The 25,892-nt window shown below is 41.1% G+C and overlaps 1 protein-coding gene across 1 annotated transcript in view; it reads left to right on the top strand.

Moving 5' to 3' along the window:
* The window catches only part of zgc:109889 (uncharacterized protein LOC553542 homolog), a 48,003-nt gene that overhangs the window by 2,895 nt on the left and 19,216 nt on the right, over window positions 1–25,892 (top strand). Inside the window, 2 exon segments of the mRNA XM_044184643.1 lie at window positions 20,077–20,221; window positions 22,577–22,711. Of these exon segments, the coding sequence (XP_044040578.1) occupies window positions 20,089–20,221; window positions 22,577–22,711 (268 nt within the window). The 5' untranslated portion in view covers window positions 20,077–20,088.

Genomic DNA, 25,892 nt, shown 5'->3' with positions numbered 1-25,892 from the left:
GTCCTTTTAAATGATTAATCATTTACTTTGTAAAATGTCTAAAATAATGAAATATCCCCATTATATGTTAGCAGGGCTAGCATAGCATCTTAAAGTTACTTGCTTAGCAAGACCAAAAGCCAAAAAACACAAAGTTATCAATTTACAATGCTATAAAATAGTTGGTTGATACTTTTTGCTTAAACAATCTAGGCCTATTAATTCTCTAGTAAAGGAATGCTTGTTTCAGCAGGCCATTTTAGAGCTACTTTTGGATATTTTATAGATACAGTAATATTTTAGAGGACATAATCTGCCCTGGTTTTAATAACAAATTCTAACTAATGGACATCAGGTGATATCTTCCTTTCAGTTTTCCTAATAATCAGTTTGAACTATCAAATCCAATACACCTTCAGTATGGAACATTTTCTGTATGTTATATAACAGAACAGTGTGTCCTTTATTTTAGTATCAAGTAACAAGCCTGGTCACTTTGCTCTTTCTCTGTTTGCTTCTCTCTGTTTCGTTTCTTTTGTGAGTCTTTCTGATGCAAGATTTGTTTCGAAGCTCTCACCATTCTTTCCTCTGCTGTAAACAGAACCTGTTGCCTTTGTGCAGCACTCCTGAGTGAACCAGTGAATTTTGAATGTCGACTGAAAGTGAAGGTTGATGGAATATCAGGTTAACTTTGGTGATTTTTTGCATGTATTTGAGGTTGAGGTTTAGGCTCTTCCATCTCTACACAAAATGTCCACTGTATAATTTCAAAAATGGATGGCTGCCAACCTGAACACAACCTTCCATTTTGAATGTTCTGTATGTTTTCGTCTGCCAGCACCTTGCAGAGTCTTTGCTAGAGATTTAAAGCTGCTGGTTTCTCTGCTGAAACACTGAGGATGATTAGGATTCCAGAGGTAAGCGGTGTATTTTCACAGTAATCTGTATTTCAGGAGTGAACCGTTCAGGAGTGCGTCTCTGTCCCTGGCGTAGAAGGCACATTATACGTTTTCCAGCTGCATGTTCTTTCTCATGGACGTTTTCTGTTCTCCCTCCCCGAGGAGCTTGTTCTTGTTACTGAGCCTCCCGTCTGTTCTTTGGCCTCCTCTTTGAACCAGATCTGGTCAACGTTAAACATTTCCAGGTGAAAGGAAGTAGGATTTGATTGTATTACTCAAACAGATCTCTGCCTTTCCTTGGATTTTCCCTCAGACACATGTTCAGTGTGTCTCATTGTGGCTAATGGTTTGAATTAACTGAAGATATACAGCAGTCTCTTCAGGGTGCACTCAGACTGAGTGATGTGGCCACTTAGAGATCCACTCTGGGGCTATTCATAGTATGAATAACCATCTGACACATTGAATAGAATCTCTCTGTCAGTTTTCCATACTGTATATTTCACTCTGTTCCCATTGAAAGGTGGTATGACAACAACACATACTTTTATCATTATCATATGTTTATACAAACTAAAACTTGTCCCATCACAACAACTTGAAAGATGCTATAAAAATGCAAACTTAGTGACTTTAAAGATGCAATAACGATTTTACTTGAGCTTTTAGGTTTTGGATAAATTGATGTTTTGAATAGTTGCAGATAGAAGGTAATTCTGCTCAATCTTTCCTAGTGTTTTATAACTCTAAAGACAGATCTCTTGAACTCCAATCAAATGTAAATCCTCCTATCAGTATACCTGTTTATGCATGTGAACATCATATCCTGATTTCAGGAACATGATTAAGTCCTTATCCTGTTTTTGTGAAACCCAAATATGCTAGCTGGAGCACTCTGATAGAAACCATCCTGGGGCATGTAAACACCTTATCCAGTTTTTTTGCGTCTTAATGATGATCTATGCACTGAAATGAAAGATAAGTAAAACACTGATAACGTGGCGGATAAATGTTTATTGTCGCTCTTGCTGTCTCTTCCTTTACTGGTGATCAGATGGAGAAACCGATTCCAGCAGAAGGTTCATCCTCAACTGTTGAGGTAACTCAGTCAATACAGAAATGACAGATTTGCTGGATGAGGACGAATCAAAGACAACCGTGCACGGATGGATAGGATCAGAAACCTTGATAATGTTATGATTATGTATACAGGATATGAATAGCCAGGTTTCTTTAAATTCCATGTAGGACTGCGGCTAACGGTTATTTTCATTATCCATTCATCTGCCAATTCTTTTCTCAATTCAAAATTGTTAAAAATTTCCTAGAGCCAAAATCGACATATTCAAATGTCTTGTTTTGTGCAGCAAATAGTCAAAAACCCAAAGATATTTAGAAGGTACAGACACAGAAAGACACAGGAAAGCATCAAATCATCATATATGAAGCTGGGACCAGCACAATTTAGAACTATTTGCTTGAAAAATGACTGAAACTATTAATCGATTGTCAAATATCTTTATCGATTAATCAACTAATCGTTTCTAATTCCATGTAAACATCATACCCCATCATTGGGAGAGTCTTGTGCATGCAAACGTTTTTACTGTCAATCCACAATTTTGTTTATGCTAATCTGCCTGATAAAGCATGCAAACCAAACTAGCTGATGGTAACATTGTTGCAGTATTGCAATAGTGATAACATTTTAGACTTATCTGGAGCGTAGTATAAACAGATAAAAGTATAGCCACCGAAAAATGACCTTAAACTGTCCTAAATACTGTAAGTAATGTGGAAACCAACTTCACTGCACTTAAGAAGAAATTTTATAGCAGCAGTTGAGTTGCATGTTATACATGTTAAAGACACAACCACGCTTTAAAACAAACAATTTTCTGCTGACATTCCATGAACTCTATCGCTATATCTATTTCTGACTTTATATCTACTGCTGGCAGCGCTGCCCAAGTCCATTTACTCTAAAGTTACTTCTGCATCACAACTCTCCAGCTACAGACAGAAGGGGGAAACTGTTCAGCATTACAGGAAATTTTCCAAAGCACTCTGTCTCTTGCTGCCAGGCTGTGTTTTCCCCCAGAATTTGCAGAGCGTGTCATCGTTCTTCCACCTGGTCGTCTGACCTCGCTGCTTCAACTGTGTCGGCTTTTGTTGTTTTATTCTCGTCGGGATGATGCAAAGTGCAAGCAAGGCCAGTCTATTGACGACGCATCGGTGTGGGTGTTACACTGTACAATGACACTGATCAGCTCGCTGCGTACCTCAATCTGCTGCTGTGTGTGTGCGTTTCCTTTTGTGTCTGCCTCCGTGTGTGTGTGTGTATTGTGCATTCTTTAATGCTGCTGGATGAGATTTATTTTAAAAAGACACGCACTCACTAAATTCTCTCTCTCAATATCTGCATTTCTACCTTCCATTTTTTCACGCCCCCACCCGAGGAAGTCAGCCTTACTCAGCATTTCCAGGATCGTTCATTGCCGGGGTGATCGATAAGGCTGCCTTGCCGTGGCAACAGTTGCTATGGGCAGTGTTTGGGTGTTTTGCGGGTGATTATATCGATGAAGCTATCGATCCAGCGTTGACCCCGGGCGTCAGTTTCTGGCCACAGGCCTCAGAGTGGGTGATTGAGTGTGTATGCTGTGTTAACTAGTGTGATTAAAATGAGGGAAATTTAAGTTGTAGCTGGTATGACCACACCTTCAACATGATCATTTTATTGATTCCTGTGGTGAAACTGCAATCTCTCTTTCCTGTAGGGTTCAGTGCCTTGCTCAGAGGCACTTCAGTAGAGATATGAGGGCTTTAACCCTTAAACCCCCATATAGATCCTCAAACCTCAGGTTGTCTCTCTATCTACTAGCCAGTCCATCTGTACAAATATGTATCTGTATGATGGTAATCCAAGTTTCCGGGTCCAGACTCAGTTTATAGAGACCATAGTTGGGTCTTTGTGCTCTGGAGGGAACCAGAACCGACCACAAATGCAAATTAAAGGAGCACTACTCCAGTTTCCACATCAAAGTCAGTTTACTCGTCAATACAAAAAAGCCTGAAAAGCCTGCGTGTATGTGTACTGTGCATGTGGGGTTTGAAAGATGTGGGCCTGTGGTCAAAGAAGATGTTGCTGAGTTGTTTTTTGGGAAATGTAGGATCCGGTGTTTTTTTTTTGTTTTTTTTAGTTTGAGTCATACTGGGAACTAGAAGTCATGATATTTTGTTAATCTGTCTCTCGCAATCGCCCAATTTAGCGAAAGGACAAATACTCCAATGAGTGCATGGTTAATTGTTTGACAGAAGCAATTTTGATAACTGATTAATCATTAATTCATGCCAAATGTTTACAGATTGTAGCTTCTGAAATGTGAGGATTAGCTTAATTTATCTTTATATAATTGTAAAGTGAATATCTTTTGGTTTTGGATTGATGGAACAAAACAAAGACTTTGAAGTCATCACCTTCAACGTTTGGACCTTGTGATGGGCATGTTTTGATATTTTATAGACAATCAGTTAATCAAAGAAAACTAGATTAATTAATGATGAAAATGATCATTAATTGCAGCCCTGCATCCAATCCAAATAGCCTTAACTATTAACCAGAAACCATGTAAAATGATGTTAGTAAACTCCACAAAGCAGGCTCATGCTCCCGAGCCCAGTCGGTCTGTGGTGCTTTCTACCACAGGCACCAGAAAAGTAAGTGGAAGATGTAACGTTGGCAAGTGAAGCTTCTTCCCTCACTGCTGCTCAGCAGACAGCTTGGATTTCGCTCAAGTTTCAGTTCCTCACATCCTGTGAGCAGAGAAGTGTGCCTACGCTGCAGCAGGATTTCATTTGGGCAAAAAGAGCATGTGTGTGTGTGGTTTCTTTTATTGGGGGTACGACACACTCCTTTGTTGCAGCAGTGATTTTTTTACTGTTGTGTTTTTTTTAAATAAATACCAAACTGAGTGCAGATTTAAGTTGTTGAGGAGGAATTCCCAAGTCGTAGTTTGTGTGTGAGCCTGTCATAAAGAATTAAGTGATGGGGAAACTTTGGAATAGTCAATAAAGCTGCACTCATGGGCTGCCTCAAGGCAAGACAAGCACACCCATAACACACACGCAACAAAACAAGTTTTTTGTTTTGTTTTTGGCTTAACCAAAAACTATTCCATTCTAGTTAGTATACCCATTAACAGAGAATTTTATCCATATTGTCCGCCCCTATGTGAAATCCTCAAGCCCGTCAGAATCAATACAGATTAGCACAGCATTAACTGTGCTAAAGTCACTGGAAAATATTGCTGGATTCAGATAAATAATGTTGTGGAGCATTTTGCATATAATTAAATTCTCATAAGTGGTCAACAGACATGTGTGAACATCACTTTTAGAGCGCAGGTTTCCACGCGTTCTTCTTAAATATGTTTGAAGTGATTGAGCAGAATGGACCAAGCAGGCGTACAGTACCTTACTGCGAAGTCCAAATGTTTTTTTTTAAGGTTTTCTTTCAGTAGCATGAAGCTTGTTAGCTTGAGGTTTTAACAGCTGTTGTTCATAAACATAAATGAACATGGTGTTTTTATAAAAACAGGCAAATGGGTGGATTGTTTCCAAAACAGAACTGTCTAAATGTAGACCATTATTTATTTTGACATCTTTACCAGCCAACAAGCCAGCCTTTGACCAGCAGCCAGCTCTGTACTCGTTGTATCTTACTGGTTTCTTTGTCAGTCTCTGTCCTGTTCCACCTCCCCAGTTTAAACTGGGAGCAGGGAAACTGGGACACTGCGACACATCACATCACAGCTTTAATGTGACCTGTCTCTCCCTGCCTTCATTCCAGTGCCCAGGCCCTCCTGTCCACTAACCCCGCACCAATAGACCCAGTTTGCTGTGTGTGTGTGTGTGTGTGTGTGTGTGTGTGTGTGTGTGTGTGTGAGAGAGAGAGAGAGTGTCAGGTCACATGGTTCTGCCGGATGACTTGTTGCAATCGTGCTGATGCAGACACATTTAATTGTGAGAGACGGGGTCGCAGAGGGGCATGAGGAGAGTTCTCACAACACACACAGAGGGCTGAATGCAGTTCAGAAACGTTGCACTCATTCTGTGGCTGACCTGTTTACTAACCACACTAGCAGAGAACAGAATAGAGTGGAATATAATAGCTATTATGTGCAGATATTCAATATCTTTAGATTTGACCTGTCTTCAGTAAAAATAAAACTCTTTAAAGGACGATACAAGTGTGTTTCCATGTTTTAGCCTTTTAACTAAAAGACAAATACTTCTCAGGGTTTCCCATAGTGTTTAATAGTGGGGGTGCATCGCCTTGCTTGAAATAAAGAGTGCCTCCGATTACTATTACCCTTTATGAAATATGATATTAGGCTTATTAAGCTTCAGCTGCATCACACAGCACCAGCCACATATTTAATGAGTGAGGTGATTGTTTAAACCGTCATCTAGTAACTACATTGATAACATGCAATGAGATGTATCAGGATCTGTCTGATTCAGCTCAGCCACTGATTGATCAGTCGCACGCAACCACAGAGCCGACCCAAATTCTGCATAAAATTTTAACAAAATCATTATGGCTGTCAAAAAACAATCTTTCCAAATAACTCTCTGTCTGCACTCCTATACCACTAATTTATGTGTGTGTGTTCCACGTTCCCCAAACACATACCTGCTTCACATCATCCACAACAGTCCCACACTGAAAGAAATGTCGGACTACCATGTAGAACTGTCTAAAACAGGGGTGGGCAATTATTTTTTCCATGGGGCCACATGAGAAACAGAAAATATTGCAGAGGGCCGGGCCAAAAGGCTGAACTCAATTCCGCATAATATTAATTGTATTTCTTTATAAAAAGCAGTAAAAAGTGTTGTTTTGACAAGCTGGTATGAGTAGGCTATATGTTATAATTAAGCAATGAAAAAGTGAGGTTGCCTTACAAAAATTCCTTTATTCAATCAAATTTCCCAAACTAATGGCAAACAAAATATGAACTTTTTTTTTTTTTTTTTTTTTTTTTTTTTTTTACCATTTGTGACATATTAGTGAACATTTTCAGTCACATTCACTCCAAAATACATTCTGAGTTTCAAATACTGTTGGAAATAGGTTCTTAGCATTCTAAGGACATCACAATATTGTCTTTGTGCTCCAAACATAAGCAAAACACATCATATTAAAGTTACTGTCATTGAACATCACTGAACTGTGATTTTGAGAAAAAGGCTTCCAAAGAAAGTGTCCCAGTTCACTGCTAGTTGGTGCCTTTACATGCCTACATTTGTAGTCTAACCACCTAATTTGGTGTTTTTAAGTTCTTTTTCTTGTTCAGTGAGAGAGAAATCTAGTCTCTGCTGGGCTTTAACGAGTGCATCAAAGTCAGGTTGAATGTTTGAGGTGGAGATGCGAAGCACAGCTGACAGATGATCATCAGTGAGAGCGCATCTATACCTGGATTTGGTAAACTTCATCATTGAGAATGTTTGTTCACATATGTAGGTAGAGCCAAAGAGAACCAACATCTTCTGAGCATGTCTCCTCAGGTTTGGAAAGTCCTCCTCCTTAAGAGAAGAGTAGAAATCCAGCAGAGATCCTGACTTAAAGTGCTCTGCCAGTACTGCATCAGACTGCAGGTCAATGAGCTCCAGCTGAACATCACTGGGTGCGTTATCCACGCTGCAGGTAAAGGGAGAGGAAATCATGCACATTTCATCCTCGATTGTTCTGAGATCTTCAAATCGCCTTGAAAACTCACCATGCAATGCTCCTAACATGGATGAGTACCTGCGGAGGTGATCAGCTGATGGTGTGACTTCTTTCAGGGTTTGCATGTGAGTGAGAGTGTTGCTCTCTAGTTGGCTTGAAAGAAACTGCAGCTTTCTCATGAAAGCCTTCACCAGGCTGTGCAGTTCATGAACGAAGAGGCCCTTTCCTTGCAGTTTGGTGTTCAGTTCATTCATCAGTGCAGTCACATCGACAGCAAATGCAAAATCTGCTATCCAGTCCTCATCTGAGAGCTCTGGGATGTCTTTGCCTTTCCTCTCACAGAACTCTCGAATCTCGGCTTTCAGGTCCCAAACTCTTTTTAGCACTTTGCCCAGGCTGAGCCATCTGACAGCTGTGTGGTAGCCGATGTCACTATGCTCAGACTCATGCTCCTCTAAAAGTGCAACAAACTGTCTGTGATTCAATGCCCGTGCCCTGATGAAGTTTACTATTTTACTAACAACATCAATAACATGGTTACTTTTTAGCACTGACTTGCACAACACATGTTGGTGTATAATACAATGCAAAAATACCAACTTCTGATCTGCGTCAATTTCAGTCACTTTATCTTGCATACGTTTCAAAAGTCCAACATTTTTACCTGTAAGATTTGGACAACCGTCCGTTGTGACACCTGCCAGTCTGTCCCACCTCAACCCCGGGGTGTCTATGCACGCATTTACCTCCGTAAACAGATCGCTCCCTGTCGTCGTCCCCTTTCATCGACCGCATTGCTGCCAGCTCCTCCGTAATCTTGAAGTCCGTTATCCCACGGACAAATATGAGTAGCTGGTCTGTGTCATGGACATCACAGCTCTCGTCCAAAGCCAAGGAGAAGAAGTCAAAACTTGGCACTTGGCGTTGCAGCTGAAGCTCCAAATTTCCGCAATTTCCTCGATCCTTCTCGTCACGGTTCGCCTGGACAGCGGGACTTGTTCAAATGCGCCTTTTTGTCAGGGCATATTAGTGCTGCAGAGTCCACCAAACACTCTTTGACAAATTCCCCCTCCGAGAATGGCTTACTGTTTTTAGCGATTTTGTGGGATATCAGAAAACTGGTCTTGGTTGCGGCATCCCTGGATGCGTGAAGCTTGGTAAAAAGCCTTGCTGCTTTTGCAGCTTAGCTAGCAAAGCTTCCGATGTCCGCGCCCTTTCAGCATCAGTCAAGTTTTTGTATTTCTCCGCGTGTTTCGTCTCGTAATGCCGGCTCAAGTTATAGTCCTTAAACACAGCGATCTGCTCCCCGCAAACTAAACACACGGCTTTACCTCCGACTTCAATAAATAAGTACTTAGCAGTCCAATTTTTGTTGAAACGCCTGCATTCGGCATCTACCTTTCTTTTTATAGCAGAACCGGACATTTTTGAGGGCTAAAGTCGTCTTGTCACTTGCTTGTGACAAGGATCTAATCGTGTGCGCGTCTTGATATACGTATTGCGTAATTACGTAGTGAATAAAAACAACTTCAAAATAAATGCAATGCATTTTTAGTCCATGCATGAGGTAAAATGAGAAAACATTTTTATTTTGTAATTTCCAATTAACCTTACGCGGGCCGGTCAGAGTCAACCAAAGGGCCTTATGTGGCCCGGGGGCCGTACAATGCCCAGGTCTGGTCTAAAACCTTGTCATTACATTTGCAGGCTTAAAAACGTGAAATTGTATCATAAAATATGCCGGTGGCACCACAAACCTTTTAACAAGTAAGTGCTGACAGTACTCATTCAGACCACTTGTGATTTGGACCGGTTGCTTAGTAACGGCGCGATCGTAGCGCAACCTCCCAAGTGCCTTGGCTAAAAGGATGAAAGCGGTGCGGCTAGCGTTTTCCACGCGATTTAAAATGTGCATCTGAACGCCGCCTTAGCTAGCTTCCGATTCTGCAGGACATTCATCATAGGAAACAGTTAAGCATGTTTATTATAGTTATTGTAATGTTTTTCCACACATATCCATTTAGATGTCAGACTGTCCTTGAACGCACCACCAAAGAGAGTTTTGAAAATGCTGCCTTCATACCACTGTAATACTGCATGACCATAACATAAAAAAAAAACAACCTCTCACATTTGTTGAGTAAAAACAGATCCTCGCCACTATCATAAAAGCTGGGTGACACTGATTGACTGTTATTTAATACAAGACCAATACAGAAGCACGAAGATATTAATCTCACTTGAATTGGTTCATTTACTTTGTGTTCAGTGTCAGTGTAACCCTGAATAAGGCCTGAGCTGAATAACTGAAAACATTCATAACCCTTTTATTTTTATTTTTTGCCTGGCACTCTGTATTTGCGGTAAACCCCACCCATGTGATACACCAAGTAGATAAAAACAAATACCACTAATGAATTGCAAATACCATTTGACTATCAGGATGGTGACAGTGTTAGTGTGTGTGTGTGTGTCATTGTGCCTTTGGCTCTTTTGTCTCACATGTTTAATTCACCGTTCATTAAAGTGGCTGCTTTAAAACACTTAATCTGCATTCACCCTCAGTTAAGAGTACTGTACACACACACACACACACACACGAAGTGACTAAGATCTCATGCAGAACTTCATTGCCCCAGTGCAAACTCTCTTCTGTCTCTCTGTCCTGCTCTGATCACTTCATTATCCAGCCAAAAGTGAAAATATTTCCAAAGAAACCATGACAACAACTCCAAAGAGCCCACTGCTGCTTCTCTGCTTCTTTTTTTTTCTGGTTCTCCAAGAAAGGAAAAAAAAGAGAGAGAGAGGAAGCAAGAGACAAGTGTAAAATCTCTCGTCTCGTCTCTGCTCCTCTCCTCTCTCGCTCTGTTTTGCATAATTTGTTTTTAGGGAGGATTAGTGTGAAAGAGGGGGGAAGTGCCATCGTAATTGTGATCATTTTGTACAATGGCTCCTCACCCAAGAGCATCAACAAATACAGACATCAAAGGGAGAGAAGCTGGAGTAAGGCGGGGGCACGAGGGAGATGGAGAGTGTAGGATGGAGGAAAAGGGTTTTAAGAGGAGGAGAAAGGAGGCCAGAAGGAAGCGAGAGTCAGCGTGGGGTGGGGTGGGGGTGGAGATGAAGAAACTGAAAATCGTAGCGGTTTAAATTTAAATGATCTCCCTCAGTCTGGTTTGAGCAAAACATCAAACAAAACCGCACTTCTGCCGTTTTGGTGTCATCAAGCAAGACAAGGGAGATACAGCTGAGTTGCAGTCATTTTTGTATTTTTTTATTTTTTTATATCTGCTTTGTTCAGTTCTTCATTCGCTGATGCCTTTGTTAGCTGACATTTGGCGTACAACCAAGCAGAGAGCTTCCCGGGCCTGCAGAGCACCACCAGAGTAATCCTGACTCAGAATATAACATTATCTCCGTTTCACTGTGTTAGCTCACTTTCCTGTTTTCATAGCTGTGTGCTCGTCGACTGTCAGTCAAGCCTGGATTTACAATCCTTACTGTTATATTACATGGATTTCTGTTTGTTATTATCTCTATTGGTGCCAGAGAAGTGGGATTTATCTGATCCAGAAAAGCGGTGATGCAAAAATTGTCTGTCATAAAAAAAAAAAAGACCTTTAGAATATTTTCCTGTGGCTTATAAAATATTCTGTTTTTCTGGTTTGGAAAAACCCAGCCAACTGACATCTGAGAGGATAAAAACAAACCATATTTTGCAACTTCTCACCCATTTAACATGCAATGTGTTTGTCTAAGGGACTAGTAACCTAAAATATGTTTTCAGTCTGTCTATGTAAAAGAACTATGAAGTATTTAACAAAGGATTGAAGTTCCCAGCTGTTCTTTAAATAGTAGATAACCATTACAAGTTTTAATTCTGGATTATCAATATTTTTGTAAAATAAGTTGTTACTTGCAGTATTCTTAAACGCTGGTTATTTAATCTTTTTAATTAAAGGGGCACTGCACCAATTTTACACATGAAGTTCAGTTCACGAGGAGTACTGCTCAGCCTGTGAAAACAGCTGGATGATGTCCTCTGTGGCTCTCGAGGAGGTTTCCAAAGTTTGTAGAAAATAACCCCCGATGATGTCATAGTGATGTAATCGGGGTCATCTCAGCCTAGGCTTGAGACTTACATTGAGAACCCTGCGTTACAAACTGGAGGTGTGGGTTTGAAAGCAGTGGCCATTTAGAAGGCAGGAGGTGTCTAATGAAAAACGCTTTCCAGTTGCATTATGGGAAATATTTTGTAGCTTGACCCATAAAAGTCAGGATGTCTCTGCTTCAGTTTTTTTTTTTCCAATCTGTCTTTTGGAGTCCCCCAACTTTATGGAAGTGCAAAACTAAATTACTGGCACTTCTTTCAGTAGAAGAGAGGGCTTGACCAGCACAGGAATTAGCTATATTGTTTTAAATAGGAGATTTGGAACAACATACATAATTGATGAAAACATTTTTATATTTTACTGGTTAATCTCTTAATCTCTGATCCCTTAGGTAAAGCCTTTTCAGAATCCACTTGATATGCTGAAAATACATGAATTTCAAGCTGAAAACAAGGCAGTTTTTCTTTTTGAAGTTCCTGAAATGTTAAAAGTGGTTTGAGGTACAATGTTTTCATCTAAATACAGGAAATTTCATTTTATCAGAAAAAAATCGCTCATATTTTATGTGCATATTATTTCACCGCAACATATAACTAGCACAAATGAACAATCTGAACTAATCAGAGAAGTGTAAAATGACACATTACTTTTAAGCCTTTATGGAAAACAATACGCCAATCTACGTTGGTGTTACAGCACATACAGTAGAACGCTCCGTTAAGCCTCTATTCTGCTGCTGCCTTTAATTCATTTACATTAACAAGTGACCTAATAAGACTCTTAATTATACATTCTCCTTCCAGTGTTATTCTTAGCATCCATAAGCTTAACTTCTTCATTCACACATGAGCTACGCTGCCTGTGCTAATTAGCCTACATGTTTTACACAGTACTGTCAGAACATTATAGAGCAAACACAGGACAGGGGGATGTATCTGAAAGGGTACAGATGCTTGTAACTGTCACCTTTTACATTTAGATAAATCGTATGTATTCCAGTGACAAAAATTCACTTTGATGAGTTGGTGAAGTGTCCAGTGCAAGGTTTGAACAAGCTACTGTATATTCTGCAGTTTGTGGAGAGTCTATCATTGGTATGGCCATGTACTATGATTGACAAATGGAAGTGGTTTGTTGACCCTTGTTTCATTTCATTTCATGAAATAAAAAGTTGTTGAGGTGCCCCCATGACTCAGCGGTACTCAGTTATGCGGGCACTATCGGTAGAAAGAAAATAGTTCCTACATGAAACTGCTCAAAACAAATCTGTGGAGTATCTTGAGTAACTGGATCATGATTTCTGGAAAGAGAAATTTCTGTCGAGTTTTTCAAATGTATTTTTGGCGCTTTGAGCACCACAAGCCGAGTGCCATATAGTCCCATTATATTAAAAAAAACGCAGACATCTCTAAGGCAGATATCTCCAAAACTCGGCAACTCGCACCAAAACAGTCTAGATGGATAAATAGCACTACAGGTAAATATGCATTTTTGATTTTGGGGTGAACTGTCCCTTTTTAAAACAAGGTTTTTTTCCATTTACTTTCAACAGCATTGGTCAGCCTTCATTCCACAGACTGCCATTCAGAAAAGCTACTGTGCTACTGATCTTCTATAAGCTGCTCATAACCCTTTGAAATATACATGCTTGCATATAGCGTGTCACATTAGCTTTCATCCTCATTTATGCAGTAAACAGCACCAGCTATCGCTGTCGCATTAGAGGGAATATAACTTGGTCCCTCATGCAGTATATCATCTAATTATATCATCATAAAGAATCAGTGCTTGTCATTACCATTAGTTACTGTAGAAAGCTAATTAGCTGTGATTATACAGGTCCCTCCTATGGAGCAGGGGGGGAGGGGTGTGTGTGAGAGGGTGGAGGACGGGTTGCTAACCTTTCTCAGAGCAGACTGAGGCAGACTTTGCTCGGTGTAGCACAGTAGGAGAGGTGTGTGTGTGTGTGTGTGTGTGTGTGTGTGTGTGTGTGTGTGTGTGTGTACTTAAGTATATGTGGCTGAGCAGACGAAGCAGTAATAGCATTAGCTGATGCTTGCCTGACCACCTGCAGGAATGCTAAGTTTGGTTAAGGACAGTAATTAATACCGTCCCCTTCTTTATCTGTCTGTCTCTCACAAACACACAGTCCTGTATATAAAGCAATGCACATGAAAAGTCAGAAATGATTATATGTGCCCAAAATACATTAAATATAGTCCAAAATGGATGGCTGAATTTCTGCACAGACCAGACAAAGTCTATCAGCCCCCCCCCCAAATTTGGGGGGATGTTTGTCCCAACATCTCAGCATCTCCTCAGGCTCCAGTGTGCTTTGGATCAGAAGGATAAAGTCTTATCTGATTACAACAGTTATTATACCCACAGCCATCAAAACATGATGAAGAGAAGTGAAGGATGGGACAGAGAGATGAAGATGTGGAAGTTAAATATAGATACAGAGGAGGGAGAAGTGTGACAACCAGCCATGACCAAGCGGTGAACTTTGGAAGCTTTCCCAAACAAGCACATTAATCATGTCATGACGTAACCTACCTGCAGCAGGTGCAAAAGCATCCTTGTGGTTAGAAAGTTGATCCTGTAATGACAAGATCCACAAGTTTGATCTCTGATGCAGCTGTTGTGTCTTATCAATTTGCAGCTCAGTCATTCGAAGTCTTCAGTTTTACATAACATTTGACACAAGATATTTCACCCTCAATGACTGCTGCAGGACTGTATTATATATTATGATGTCACTGGCTGGATAGAAATCTCATGCAAAATTGTTTAGGAACTACAAAAAAACAACCTTGTAGTGAAGCTCAACAAATTTGCGTTTTCCTGTTTATCAAATGCGTTTTGAACTGAGAACTAAATTGTTCTGATGTGCAAAGCCCCCCTGATGCCCATATATGGTAATTGTACATATATTCTCTGGAAAACCGAACCATTAAGAAACTTAAAGAAATGCAACATTTGAAAAACTGAAGTTTATCTTGTCTGGGACCATAGAGTCTTACCGCTAAGCTAAGCTATCCTTCTCCTGGCTGTAGCATCATATTTAATGGACAGATATGAGAGTGATATCAATCTTCTCGTCTAACTTTCGGCAAGAACGTGAATAAGCGTCTTTCCAACTACTCCTTTAAGAAAAAAAAAACTGGCAGCTACCTTTTTTTTTTACCAGAACCATTGTGGCTTTCGCATGCTATATTCAAAAAGTCTCCACCTCCTTGTCTTTCACGACGCTAGCAGCCAGCGGCTAACAGCCTCTGACGGGGTTATTCATGCGGCTGCAACTTCTCTCTGCAGTGTTCTTAAACAATTTCATCTTGTCATGAATCTTTGATCTGAACTGGCCTTTCAGAGTTTGACTTCCCAAACTGTTAGACATGGTCTTCTGCTGCTATTTCCAGTGCAGCGCCCTAAACTCTCCTGTGTTGTATAAGTGCAGGTGTCAGACCGCAATAAATCCTCTGGAGACCTACTTAGAATTTTCTAGTTTTCACAGGGATGTCCACCCTTCTCTCCTCCCTTTTTATTTGACTGTTTTTCACTCTTCCTCCATCTCTTCCTGTCCCCTTCTCTCCATCTCCCTTTCATACTATTTTCAGAGTAACTGTGAGTTCCACTTTTGAGCAGTGGAGTGGATTCCTCAGTGCGTTGCCATGACAACGTTCCCATGGCTCCACGACACACTTTTTTTCTTCTCTCCTTTCTCCGCCTTGGCATCTTGTTAATTTTCTCCTTCCCATGGTGTCTTCTGGCCCCAAAAAGTCTTAAGATGACTAAATTCAAGGCTGTAAATGGTCTTCAACACCGTGAAATACATCATCTTAAGGCTTACAGTATCAATATTGTGGTTGCTCGGTGCTAACTGATTAATTTCCTTTTTATTTAATGTGAAAATAATTTTATATTTATTATAACTGGCATTAAAAACTCAACTCAATGCAATTTGCCATCAATTGATCATTTAGGTCAATGCAGAGGACTGCTCTGAGGTATTTTACCTCTCAACATAACGTAAGTCTGGGATCAGAGAACAAGATGTCAGCATATAAATGGCCCGATCCGACACACAGGGGCTGTTGAAATGAAAATTACTGTCAGGCACGACAATTTGAGGCTTGTAGTGTGTCTCGCAGTGGAAGACAACTGATTCTCTATGTAAGACGCCTCACAAGGCCCCAACAGAATGACTAGCATGTCAGGATTTTTGTCTACAGCGTGCTTCATGACACAATTGCTGTTGTACGGATCCTGGGAGGTGTCGTGGAGATAAAAAAAAACCAAATTTATGTGCACGATTTAATAATTTGATTTAATAGCATGTTATATGTTTTGCCTCCTCCCCTCTTCTAAAGGGCATTTATGAAGCTGAGTTTTCATGAACTGGATGACATCCACAGTATCATCAACATTTTTATGTCCGTTATCCTGTAATACAATGTTTAGTTGTGTTAGATCCAAGCGATCCATAGTCAGAGTATGAAAGGTACATGCAAGACAAGACTAATGGCATGAAGGTGATAAATTATGCTAAATCATGAGCACAAATGACTAAATCGAGAGTTCAAATTATTAAATTGTGCACATGAGTTTTTGTTAGGGGGTTTTTCTCCGTGACACCTTTCCGGGCTCCGTACTGTAATCACCTTTACACGTCTTGGAAGTTGTGAAAGACTGCAAGCTGATATTGGTCAGGTTACAATATGTAGTCTGACATGTGTCTTGGCCAAGTCCCGTAATCTGGCATAGTGACCACCTGGAAAGACATAAATGTTATGTAGTCTGGTCCCAGAATAACTATGAACATTTTTTTTTCCTGGATAGAGCTTTGTGTGGTGTCCCAGAGATATCCATTCATTCAATTTCACTGACTTGTCTGAGTTTATAATGTATAATGTAACGTGACTACGAGGATCACCATCCGACCAGGATTTTTGTATTTAAAAGATGACTAAGAAATGTACCAGAGCTTGTAAAATGAAAATAAAACTAAATCTGATGGCTAGCTGGTAAATTGCAGGAAACATTAAAGCATTATAGGTATTTCTTTTGGTCCCCCTTTTTAATCTTTTCTCTCCAGTGTCTTTATATGAAGGGTGTAGCACACCAGGCTGATGTTTGCAATTTGCCCTGCAGCTGACCTGAATGGGCTTGTGTGAGGAGACTATGTGCCTTTGGGTCAAAATGAAGTCTGTGTGTGTATGTGTGTGTGTGTGTGTGTGTTTCTATGTGTGTCAGAGAGAGGGAGGATCCACATCATTTCATGCATGTAAACCTACATCACGAACCCAGACTGAGTGGCCTCCTCAACATCTAGTACACACACTAGTATCCCTTCACACACAATCCCCATTATGTTGCACTGAACACACGCTCAAAGACAAAAACACACACAAACTCTCAGACTAACACAGAGATGGGGAATACCCACTCGGTGTTGGACACTGGGGAGTCGGAGGAAGAGATATTCAGCCTTACTGATTTATTAATGAAACCAGGCAGAGATGGAGAAAAGATCTAGAGCAAGAAAATACGGAGGAAAGGGGGGAAGACCAGTGGGGAGGGGTCGGACAAATAAGAGATGAAGAGCAGCTATTGAGGCAGTGATGGAGGATGAGGAGGAGTGTGTATGTATTATTAAATAGCCATGGTGTTAGATTATTTACAGCAGCTGGAGGAGGGGTTGGATATTGGCTCACACACATGCACACACACTCAGGGAAGCTCGATCACACTCTTAAGACAAGTCAGCACAATCTGAGGTGGTTTGTGTAATTGAATGTCAGAAGCTATTAGAGGGAGGAAGAGTGGGAGAGTGCGAGAGAGACGTAAAGAGGACAAACTAGTCACTTTTTATTAAAGTTGGCATGTGTGGTTCAGTCTGGACAAACAAATTAAGGAGCATGTGAACACACACACAGGCATTTTGTGCTTGATAAGAGTGTAAATCAGTTTTAGAGTTGACGCTGCAGATGGGTGTTAGCATGTATTTTATCAGTAAGATTCAGTTTCTTGCGCTCACACACATTTTGGCAATAAAGCCACGTGTTTTTGTTTACCTCCATTGTCTCGGCTTCATTCCTCTCATCCTGGAAATATGAACTGTTCCTATGATTATATTAGAAGCGTGGGAGAGAGTGCGAGAGTGGCACATTTCCAGAGCATTGACCTGGGAACATACACGGCCCCCCACATGCACATATGCACACTTTTTCACGCAGTGAGAACAAGAACGCACCAAGAAGTCACACATATTTTAATTCTGAGGCAGACAGACACACATGCACACACACACAAAATCATGGCCCAAAAATAACAAGAGTGTCCCACATAGAGCGTTCACTTCAAACTGAGAAGAGCCGAGCAGTTTCCTGTCACGTTTTCGGCATGTCTATAGCACTCACTCACTTTTATCCAACTTCTCTTCGCTTTCTCTCTGTGTGTCGGCCATGATAATTTGCTTCAAAGGGCAATAATTTGCCCTAATTTGCTTCAATGGTCAATAATTTGATGATCACACAACTCTTTCCTGGGTTTGTACTGTATTTTAAGGTTCTTGTTTGTTTTTACTCACGGGATAGCTTTAACGCGATAGCTACTAGGGATGTAATGATACCAAAAACTCACGGTACGATAATACCACGATAGAAAGTCCATGATACGATATTTATCACTATATTAAAAAACAAAGAAAAATTACCTTGAAAAAATGTCCTTTTATTAAATAAATCTGATGTGTATAACATTTCTTTTATTCATATACAATTATTTTATCCTTTTTAGCTTAAAGTGCTTCTGCTTTCCTTCTTTAATAAAATAAAAGAAGCCAGCCATGACCAAAGCTTGTGCAAAAAAAATGGCATGTCTTTCGCAATGAATGACTAAAAATAATAAAATAAAATATTATTGCAGCAGCTGTATGCAAGCCCTGCACACAGTCTCTCTCTCTCTCTCTCTCTCTCGCATCTGTGTTGCTTTCAACTTCAGCCTGTTGTAAACGTCGTTTAGCTGGCACAAGCTCCGGAACCGGGGGTCCAAAGCAGTGCTCTCTAGCAGAAACTTGTTTTGCTCCCCTTGGTATCAGTCAGTCATGTCCTTCAGTATGGCTCCCTTCATTTGGGCGATAGTGGTGGAGTCCTCATTGCACTGTGCCATGCTCGGCTCTATCATGTGCTTGAGGACCAAAATGAGAGAGAGAATGTAGGTCGAGACTCATTACACAGCATGGTGGCTGCTTTTTTCAGCGGGGTGAGAAGCCTTACAATGTCCTTGTCGGCTGGGTCCAGAGTGTCTGTGTCTCGTGCGTTGCGCCTGACTTCATCACTCAGTAGCGATGCAGCGACTGCTTGTTGCTCCAGGTACCGTTCAAGCATGTCGAGCAAGCTGTTCCATCGTGTGACCACGTCTGTGATCAGTTTATGTACTGGCAGGTTTAACATTCTCTGTTTGGGGGCCAGCACACCTGTGGCAGTTGAACTGCGGTGAGAAAATGCTGCTACACGCCTCAGTCGACCAAGCAGACGGCTGATGCGACCTGTGTACAAACCCTCTTGTGGTGCAAGGTTTAAAGTGTGTGCAAAACTCACTTCTATATCCATGTTCTGTGCATTGTTTGTAACGACAGCAATGCTGTTTCATTTGGGATTGAAATTGGGAAATTTAACAAAGAAACATTTTGTTTCCATTTTTCTGATAACTGAGGCTTTTCTTTCACCCAGCACAAGGACACCTGGCTCGCATCATATGACATACTGGATCTATATGTAGCTCTTCCCCGGTGGCCTGGCTGCTCACACACTGACACAGTCTTTCTGTTAGAACACATTCTCTTTCTTCTCTAACACTATCCTCTTTCTTTCTGTCTATCCTTTACTCTCTTTTTTTTTTTCCTCTCGTCTTCTAACCCTTCACTTTTTCTCTCTTTGTCTCCCTCTCTGTCCCTCATGGTTTCTCTGGCGACAGTTGCGGCTCGTTAGCACCATTTAGAAACCTCTTTCCATCTCATTTGGCTCTTGGCTCGTCCCAGCCGCATTGACATTAAGCAGTGTGATGAGCGACTGCGCCCCACGGCGGACATGACACCTCCGTCTCCGTCAGGACTCGCAGCTGAGCACCAACCCGTTTATCCTTGGTTCTCTTCTTTCTTTCTCATCTGTCAGTGCAGAGCTGTAATATTGTTATTGTTCTCATTTTCCTACAGGGAGTTTAAATAATGAGCCACAGCATGTGAACTTTTCAGAAGATACAGAAATAGGTAAAACTATACAGGTAGCAGTGATGGACGGCTGATTCTCACCATAAACCAGTCACCTCTCTCTTGTCTCTGTCGTTTCTTCAGGTGTAGACCAGCATGCCGTTGGTGAAGAGGAACATTGAGCCCAGGCACCTGTGCCGTGGGGCATTGCCAGATGGGGTGACCAGTGAACTGGAGTGTGTTACCAACAGCACCCTAGCAGCCATCATCAAACAGCTGGGCAGTCTGAGTGAGTATCCTGATGTTCCTCTTGATGTTTTGCACATACAGTACAGTAGTTTAGTTAAAGTCATATCTAATTAATGAATTTTGTTAAAGGAGAAGCAGACTCAGTTCAGACTCCTTGTCTCCTTGTCTTGAGTGACTGTGGATTTTAGCACTTTGCCTGCTGACATGTGACATAATCGGTTGTAAACTATGACCAATGCTCAAAGACTAAAGGCCTGGTCGAATCAGCATTTAAAACTGTGACATTTCACGGCAGTTTCCAATGGAATCGGAGCAATTTGTGGATTTGCTTGCATGGGTGAAATATATCTGCACAAATCTTCAAGTTCATATTTGGTGAACTTTGACCAGTGAATTTGCACCATTAACCAATAGCAAGCCATCTTGACAGTGCTGAACTTTAAAGGGGACGGAGAGCTGGAGAGTCCAAAATAGAGGAAGCTATCATAGCTTATTAACTTTAATGCAACATCAACTTTCATTTAACCTCCTCTGTTGGAGTATTTAGTGCTCCACAAAAGAGCAATGGTTTGCAGACACTTATGAGATAGGAGTCGTTAGTACAATACGTATTTTGAGTAAACTGTGTGAACTTATTGTCCCATGTTTGCTAATTGACTGACAGAGAGCTTTATTTTCCATCTTCAGTAACTTTTTTTATTGAATGAAATGGTGTACAATAGTGAACAAAATGCCAAGGGGGAGTAAACAGAGAAATCTCTGGTAGCTATTGTGACTGACTAGCACAAGCCTGGCCGGCTAGCGAGTTAGAAGTTAGGTTGCCAGCTAAAAGCTTCTAGAACCAAATATTTCACAAAGATGCGCAGATTAATTTCACCGTCCCACTTTCTGGTGTGACGAGGCCTTAATATTCTACAGCCATGTCAGTAGTTATGAGGCTGTACTTAGGCAAAGTGTTGCTTCGCGTTAAAGGACCAGTGTGTAGGATTCAGTGGCATCTAGCGGTGAAGGTGCAGACTGCAACCAACTGAATAGCCCTCGCTTCACCCTCCCCTTCCAAACCTGGAGGGGAAACTACGCTTCTGACTGATCATTGCTATCCCTATAGAGCCACGCCACTAGCATGGCAAAAAATACACATTTGCACTTATCCATACAGCTAGAGAACGGGATTGTCATAACTATCTGCACACTGGATTTAACTACCCAGAAACTCAAAAGGAGAAAGAAACTCCCAAACTACAAGCACTAGGTGCTATTACCTTCTCTTGATTTTTTTTTTTTTACCCTAAACAGATTGTTAGAAACCTGCATAGTTCATTTGAAAGCCATGCAGATATTCACAGCTGAAGTTACTGTGTTCTCTTCGGGGGGGTGCACAGCATAAACCTACTGTATGCCAGAAAGAGGAAATGTGGGAAAAAGGCTGTTAATCAAATCTAAACAGTTAGGGTCTAAATTAAATTCTGCGACAGCTCACTGTGAGTAAGTGAGTGCTCTGCCTCTGCTCCATCTGTCATGTCGTGGGCTGAGAGACAGAGAGAGAGGAAAAGAGATGGAGAGACATTGAGGGTATGTGTGTGTATATGAGTGTGCATTTTATTTGGTTTAGAGGTGGCAGTGTTATTGAGGAAGGCTGCATTACTGCATCTCAGTAAATACATTTAAATATTTGTACCCCTCTCTCATGCTCACACGCACACACACACACACACTCTCGCCGACATAAATGTCCTTTTAAGTATTCAGTCCAACAGGTGTACGGCAGGAGGCAGCCTGTCCTGCTGAGACAGACTGAGGGAGGAGGAAGAGGAGGAACGGCATCGACTGACCTCCATCTCTGTGAATTTCTCTTCTCATGCATCTCCTGTTTTATCTGGCTATTTTTGGACAATTTTTCACTTTATTTGGGCTGTATCACACTGAGAATTGTGGAAGTCATAATAATTTGCGTTGCCCACAAACCTTTATGTCTGCTGCCCAAGAGAAACATATCCAGTGTTACTTCCAAATAAAAAGGACATTATTTTGAACAGACTGCTATTAGACCAGTTGCATCACTTACACTGTTATTGTACATCATAACTTTTTATTAGATACAAACCTGAATATGGTAGATTCTATTTTCATGATTGATTAACACCTAAAAACCCTGTAATGTAATAAATTCTACGCCACAATTTCTGCTCCTTTTCAGAAGAATGAGAAGTGTAATTTCCCCTGATGTTTTAACTCTGGGTGAATAGTAAAGATCAGAGATGTGAGGCAGAGCTCAGCTGGCGGATGTGAAAGTGTGAATGTACTCTGTTAACTTTCCCGGGATGAAAGAATATTAAACTACAATATCAAACCTAGCCACGTGTGTTTTTGTGTGTGTCTCTCTGTTTCTGTCCAGGTCGCCATGCAGAGGACATTTTCGGAGAACTGTTTAACGAAGCCAACAGCTTCTACCTGAGGATGAGCAGCCTGCAGGAGAGAGTGGACCAGCTAGCTGTGAAAGTCACCCAGCTCGACTCCACTGTGGAGGAAGGTAGGGAAAGCGCGTGTGGGTGTGTGTCTTTGTGCAGATGTGTGTGTCAGTGCTTTCCCCACAAACCAGCCTGCAGCATTTTAATGGATATGCTGATGATTTATTGATAAAAAGTCTCTGCAACTGTCATATTACTGCGTGTGTGTGTGTGTGTGTGTGTGTGTGTGTGTGTGTGTGTGTGTGTGTGTGTGTGTCGAGGTCAGCTAATCCACATTGTCTGTCTTATGACTCTAATTTAAGAAGAAGTTCCTCAGACATCAGAAATACAGTTAAACATTTTTATTGTCCAAACTGAGAGTGTGGGAGGAAACCGGAGCACCCGGAGTAAACCCACGCCGACACAGGGAGAAACTCCACACAGCAACAAGAGTCGGGGCCACAGTGTTAACCACTGAGCCACTGTGCGGCCCTATAGTCTACTGACAGCAGACATTGCTGCAATGTTGCAAACCTCCTCCACCTGCAGCTGCTGGTGTGCTGCTTTATGGGATGAGTGCAATTAAAATAAATACAGCTAGTAAACCTGCGGCAAAAGCAATGGACCGGAGCACATCCTTCCAGGAACTGCGGGAGGCAGTTTTCTTTGCGAGCCGAGCAGAAATTTCTTTGATTTGAGCCTGCAAAGACTGGACGATGGCTGCGTCCACAACTGGATCCTGTAATACTATTACAGACTCCAGCAGGCGCCTCCCGCAGAACTTCTTCTGCAGGTCCTTCACCACAGCCTTGCAGACTCTCTTGGTGTTCTTCACCTCCGGGCAGAAGCCTTCAGTGACAGTGAGTCCCTCCATCGTCTGGTTTACCAGGTGTTTGATGTGGGAGACCCACTCCTCCTGGCTGCGGTTCTGGAGAGCGTGACACTTGGTCAACACTCTCGTCGTCAGCAGGGTCACAAACCACCGGAGCTGGGTCTCACTTTCTGCCTCGGTTATCGAATCACAGCCAGAGGCAGAAGGATCAGCAGACTCCGGGGATGTTTGAGATCGGTCCATGGTGACCTCAGAGTTGATTTGCTTCTGTAGGCAATCCTCTGGTGTATCTTCTTGAGATACGGCACTTTTTTGTGGCTCTTCCATTTTCTAGGATGCGTACTGTCTTCAGCAGTTTCTGATGTGTGCTTTGATCCTGAATGTGGGGAACTATGTGCTGCTGATGAGTCATGGATTCTAGAATGGATTCTAGAACGCCTTTGAGAGTCACACACACACACACACACACACACACACACACACACACACACACATTCTCTTCCAAACTAAAAACTAAAAACAAACAAACAACTGAAATATTTAAAACTAAAAATAATTAATAGACACATCACCAGCATCCCCACCCATAACCAGTGGAAGAAGAACTCAGATCCTTTACTTAAGTAAAAGTACCAATACAACAGTGTAACAATACTCTACAAGTAGAAGTCCTGCATTCAAAATCATATTTAAAAGTTTAGAAAAGTATTATCGATAAAATGTACCTAAGTATCAAAGTAAAATGTCCCCTGTGATTGACATGGCCTATTATTCTATATTTGATTATTAATCCTGATGCATCAATCTGTAAGCAGCATTTTGCTGTTGTAGCTGGTTGAGTTAGTTAGTTAGTTAGTTAGTTAGTTAGTTAGTAGAGTTAGTTATAACTAGTTGTATTACTTTATATACAGTTAGGTAGTTTAGTTCAGGGTTCCCAACCTAGGGGTCGGCCCCCTCAAAAGGGTCACAAGATAAATCTGAGGGGTCGTGAGACGAATAACGGGAGAAAGAAGAAAAAACTAAGTTCATTTTTTGGACCTTTCTCAAATCTTGTGAAATAATATTGGTGAAATATTGGATAATTTTAGCAGTTGCCAAATCAGTGTAGTGGAGAAAAAAGTAGAATATTTCCTAAGTATAAAGTAGCATAAAAATGGAAGTACTCAAGTAAAAGTACCTCAAAACTGTACTTAATTACAGTACTCGAGTAAATGTACTTACAGTAGTTACTTTCCACCACTGCCCATAACTCCTAACTTCCTCAGACAGTTTTGGAGGAAGTACTCGGATCCTTTACACAAGTAAAATACCGATATATAACAATCTAAAATACTCTATAACAAGTGTGTGCAGAATCATGTTGCCTAATTGGTTTAACTGTGTAATTCAGAGTAAGTTTTACTATTTTGAATCTGGGGTGGGTGTTCAAGTCCCTCGAATGCCACAGCTGGATTAACGCACTGGAAAGCTCCATGTGTGCTGGGGGCAAGATTAGCTAGATTAAAAAATAAAAAGATCCTTAAAAATGGGATTGTTGCCTTGAAACAATAGGAACAAAATAGGTTTTTGTTTCTCATAATGGTCAACATCAATTTCCGCCATCTTTCCTTTCAAATACTTCAGAAGATACCAACCGAAGACCAAAGTCAAGTTCAAACTTCCACCACTACTGTTTTCTGTTGATTTGTTACTTTTTAAAGTATTTTTTCAAGTAAAAACTAAGTAAAAAAACAAAGGCAACGAGGCAATTTTTGTATTCTTTTTAATGATTTAAGTATGTTCCTGTTATCTTTGGCAGATTGTGAGTGAGGGTCCTCTCGCATCGTCTCTTCTTCCCTGCATTTTCCCTCCTTACTGACCTGCACTTCTGTTTGTTTTTCCTCAACCTGCAACAACGTCATATGTGAGACTTTTTCCTGAGTTGTTAGTTCTTGAAGCGCAGCAGTTGCCATTATACTCGGTAGAATCAGGCTTGTAGGATAACAAAGATCGCAACAGAAGAAGAAGAAGAATACAGAATAAAACAAGTTCTGCCTTGTGGCTCCAGTTTTCACTCACTACATGACTTTTAGGCGTTCAGAAGGATCGACTGTAGTCCTGCTTCCAAACCGGCTGCTCCTCCTCCGTCCCTTGACTTTCCACACTCGAACCATCTCTTCCTCTCCTCTCCGGTTTTCCTTGTCCTCTTTCCTCCTCTTCCTCCCCTTTTAGTCGCTGTTCTGTCTGTATTTATTTGTCTCTCACTGTATTCATTAAACAATGAATGAAGTAAAAGAAAAACATTTGGGCAAAGAGACGAGACCTTGACCCGGTGCTCTGTGTGTTCATTCTTCTTCTTCAGGTTAAAGAAGGTGTTTGGACTCAAGTGCCTGCAAGTAACAATGCAGGATTTTCTTTAAAAAAATGCATCCTATCAAGTAACAGTAAAGAAT

The sequence above is a fragment of the Siniperca chuatsi genome, linkage group LG22, assembly GCF_020085105.1.
Source record: "Siniperca chuatsi isolate FFG_IHB_CAS linkage group LG22, ASM2008510v1, whole genome shotgun sequence".
NCBI lineage: Eukaryota > Metazoa > Chordata > Actinopteri > Centrarchiformes > Sinipercidae > Siniperca > Siniperca chuatsi.
The sequence above is the reverse complement of the archived record's forward strand: the minus strand, read 5'-3'. Positions and strand labels throughout refer to the sequence as shown.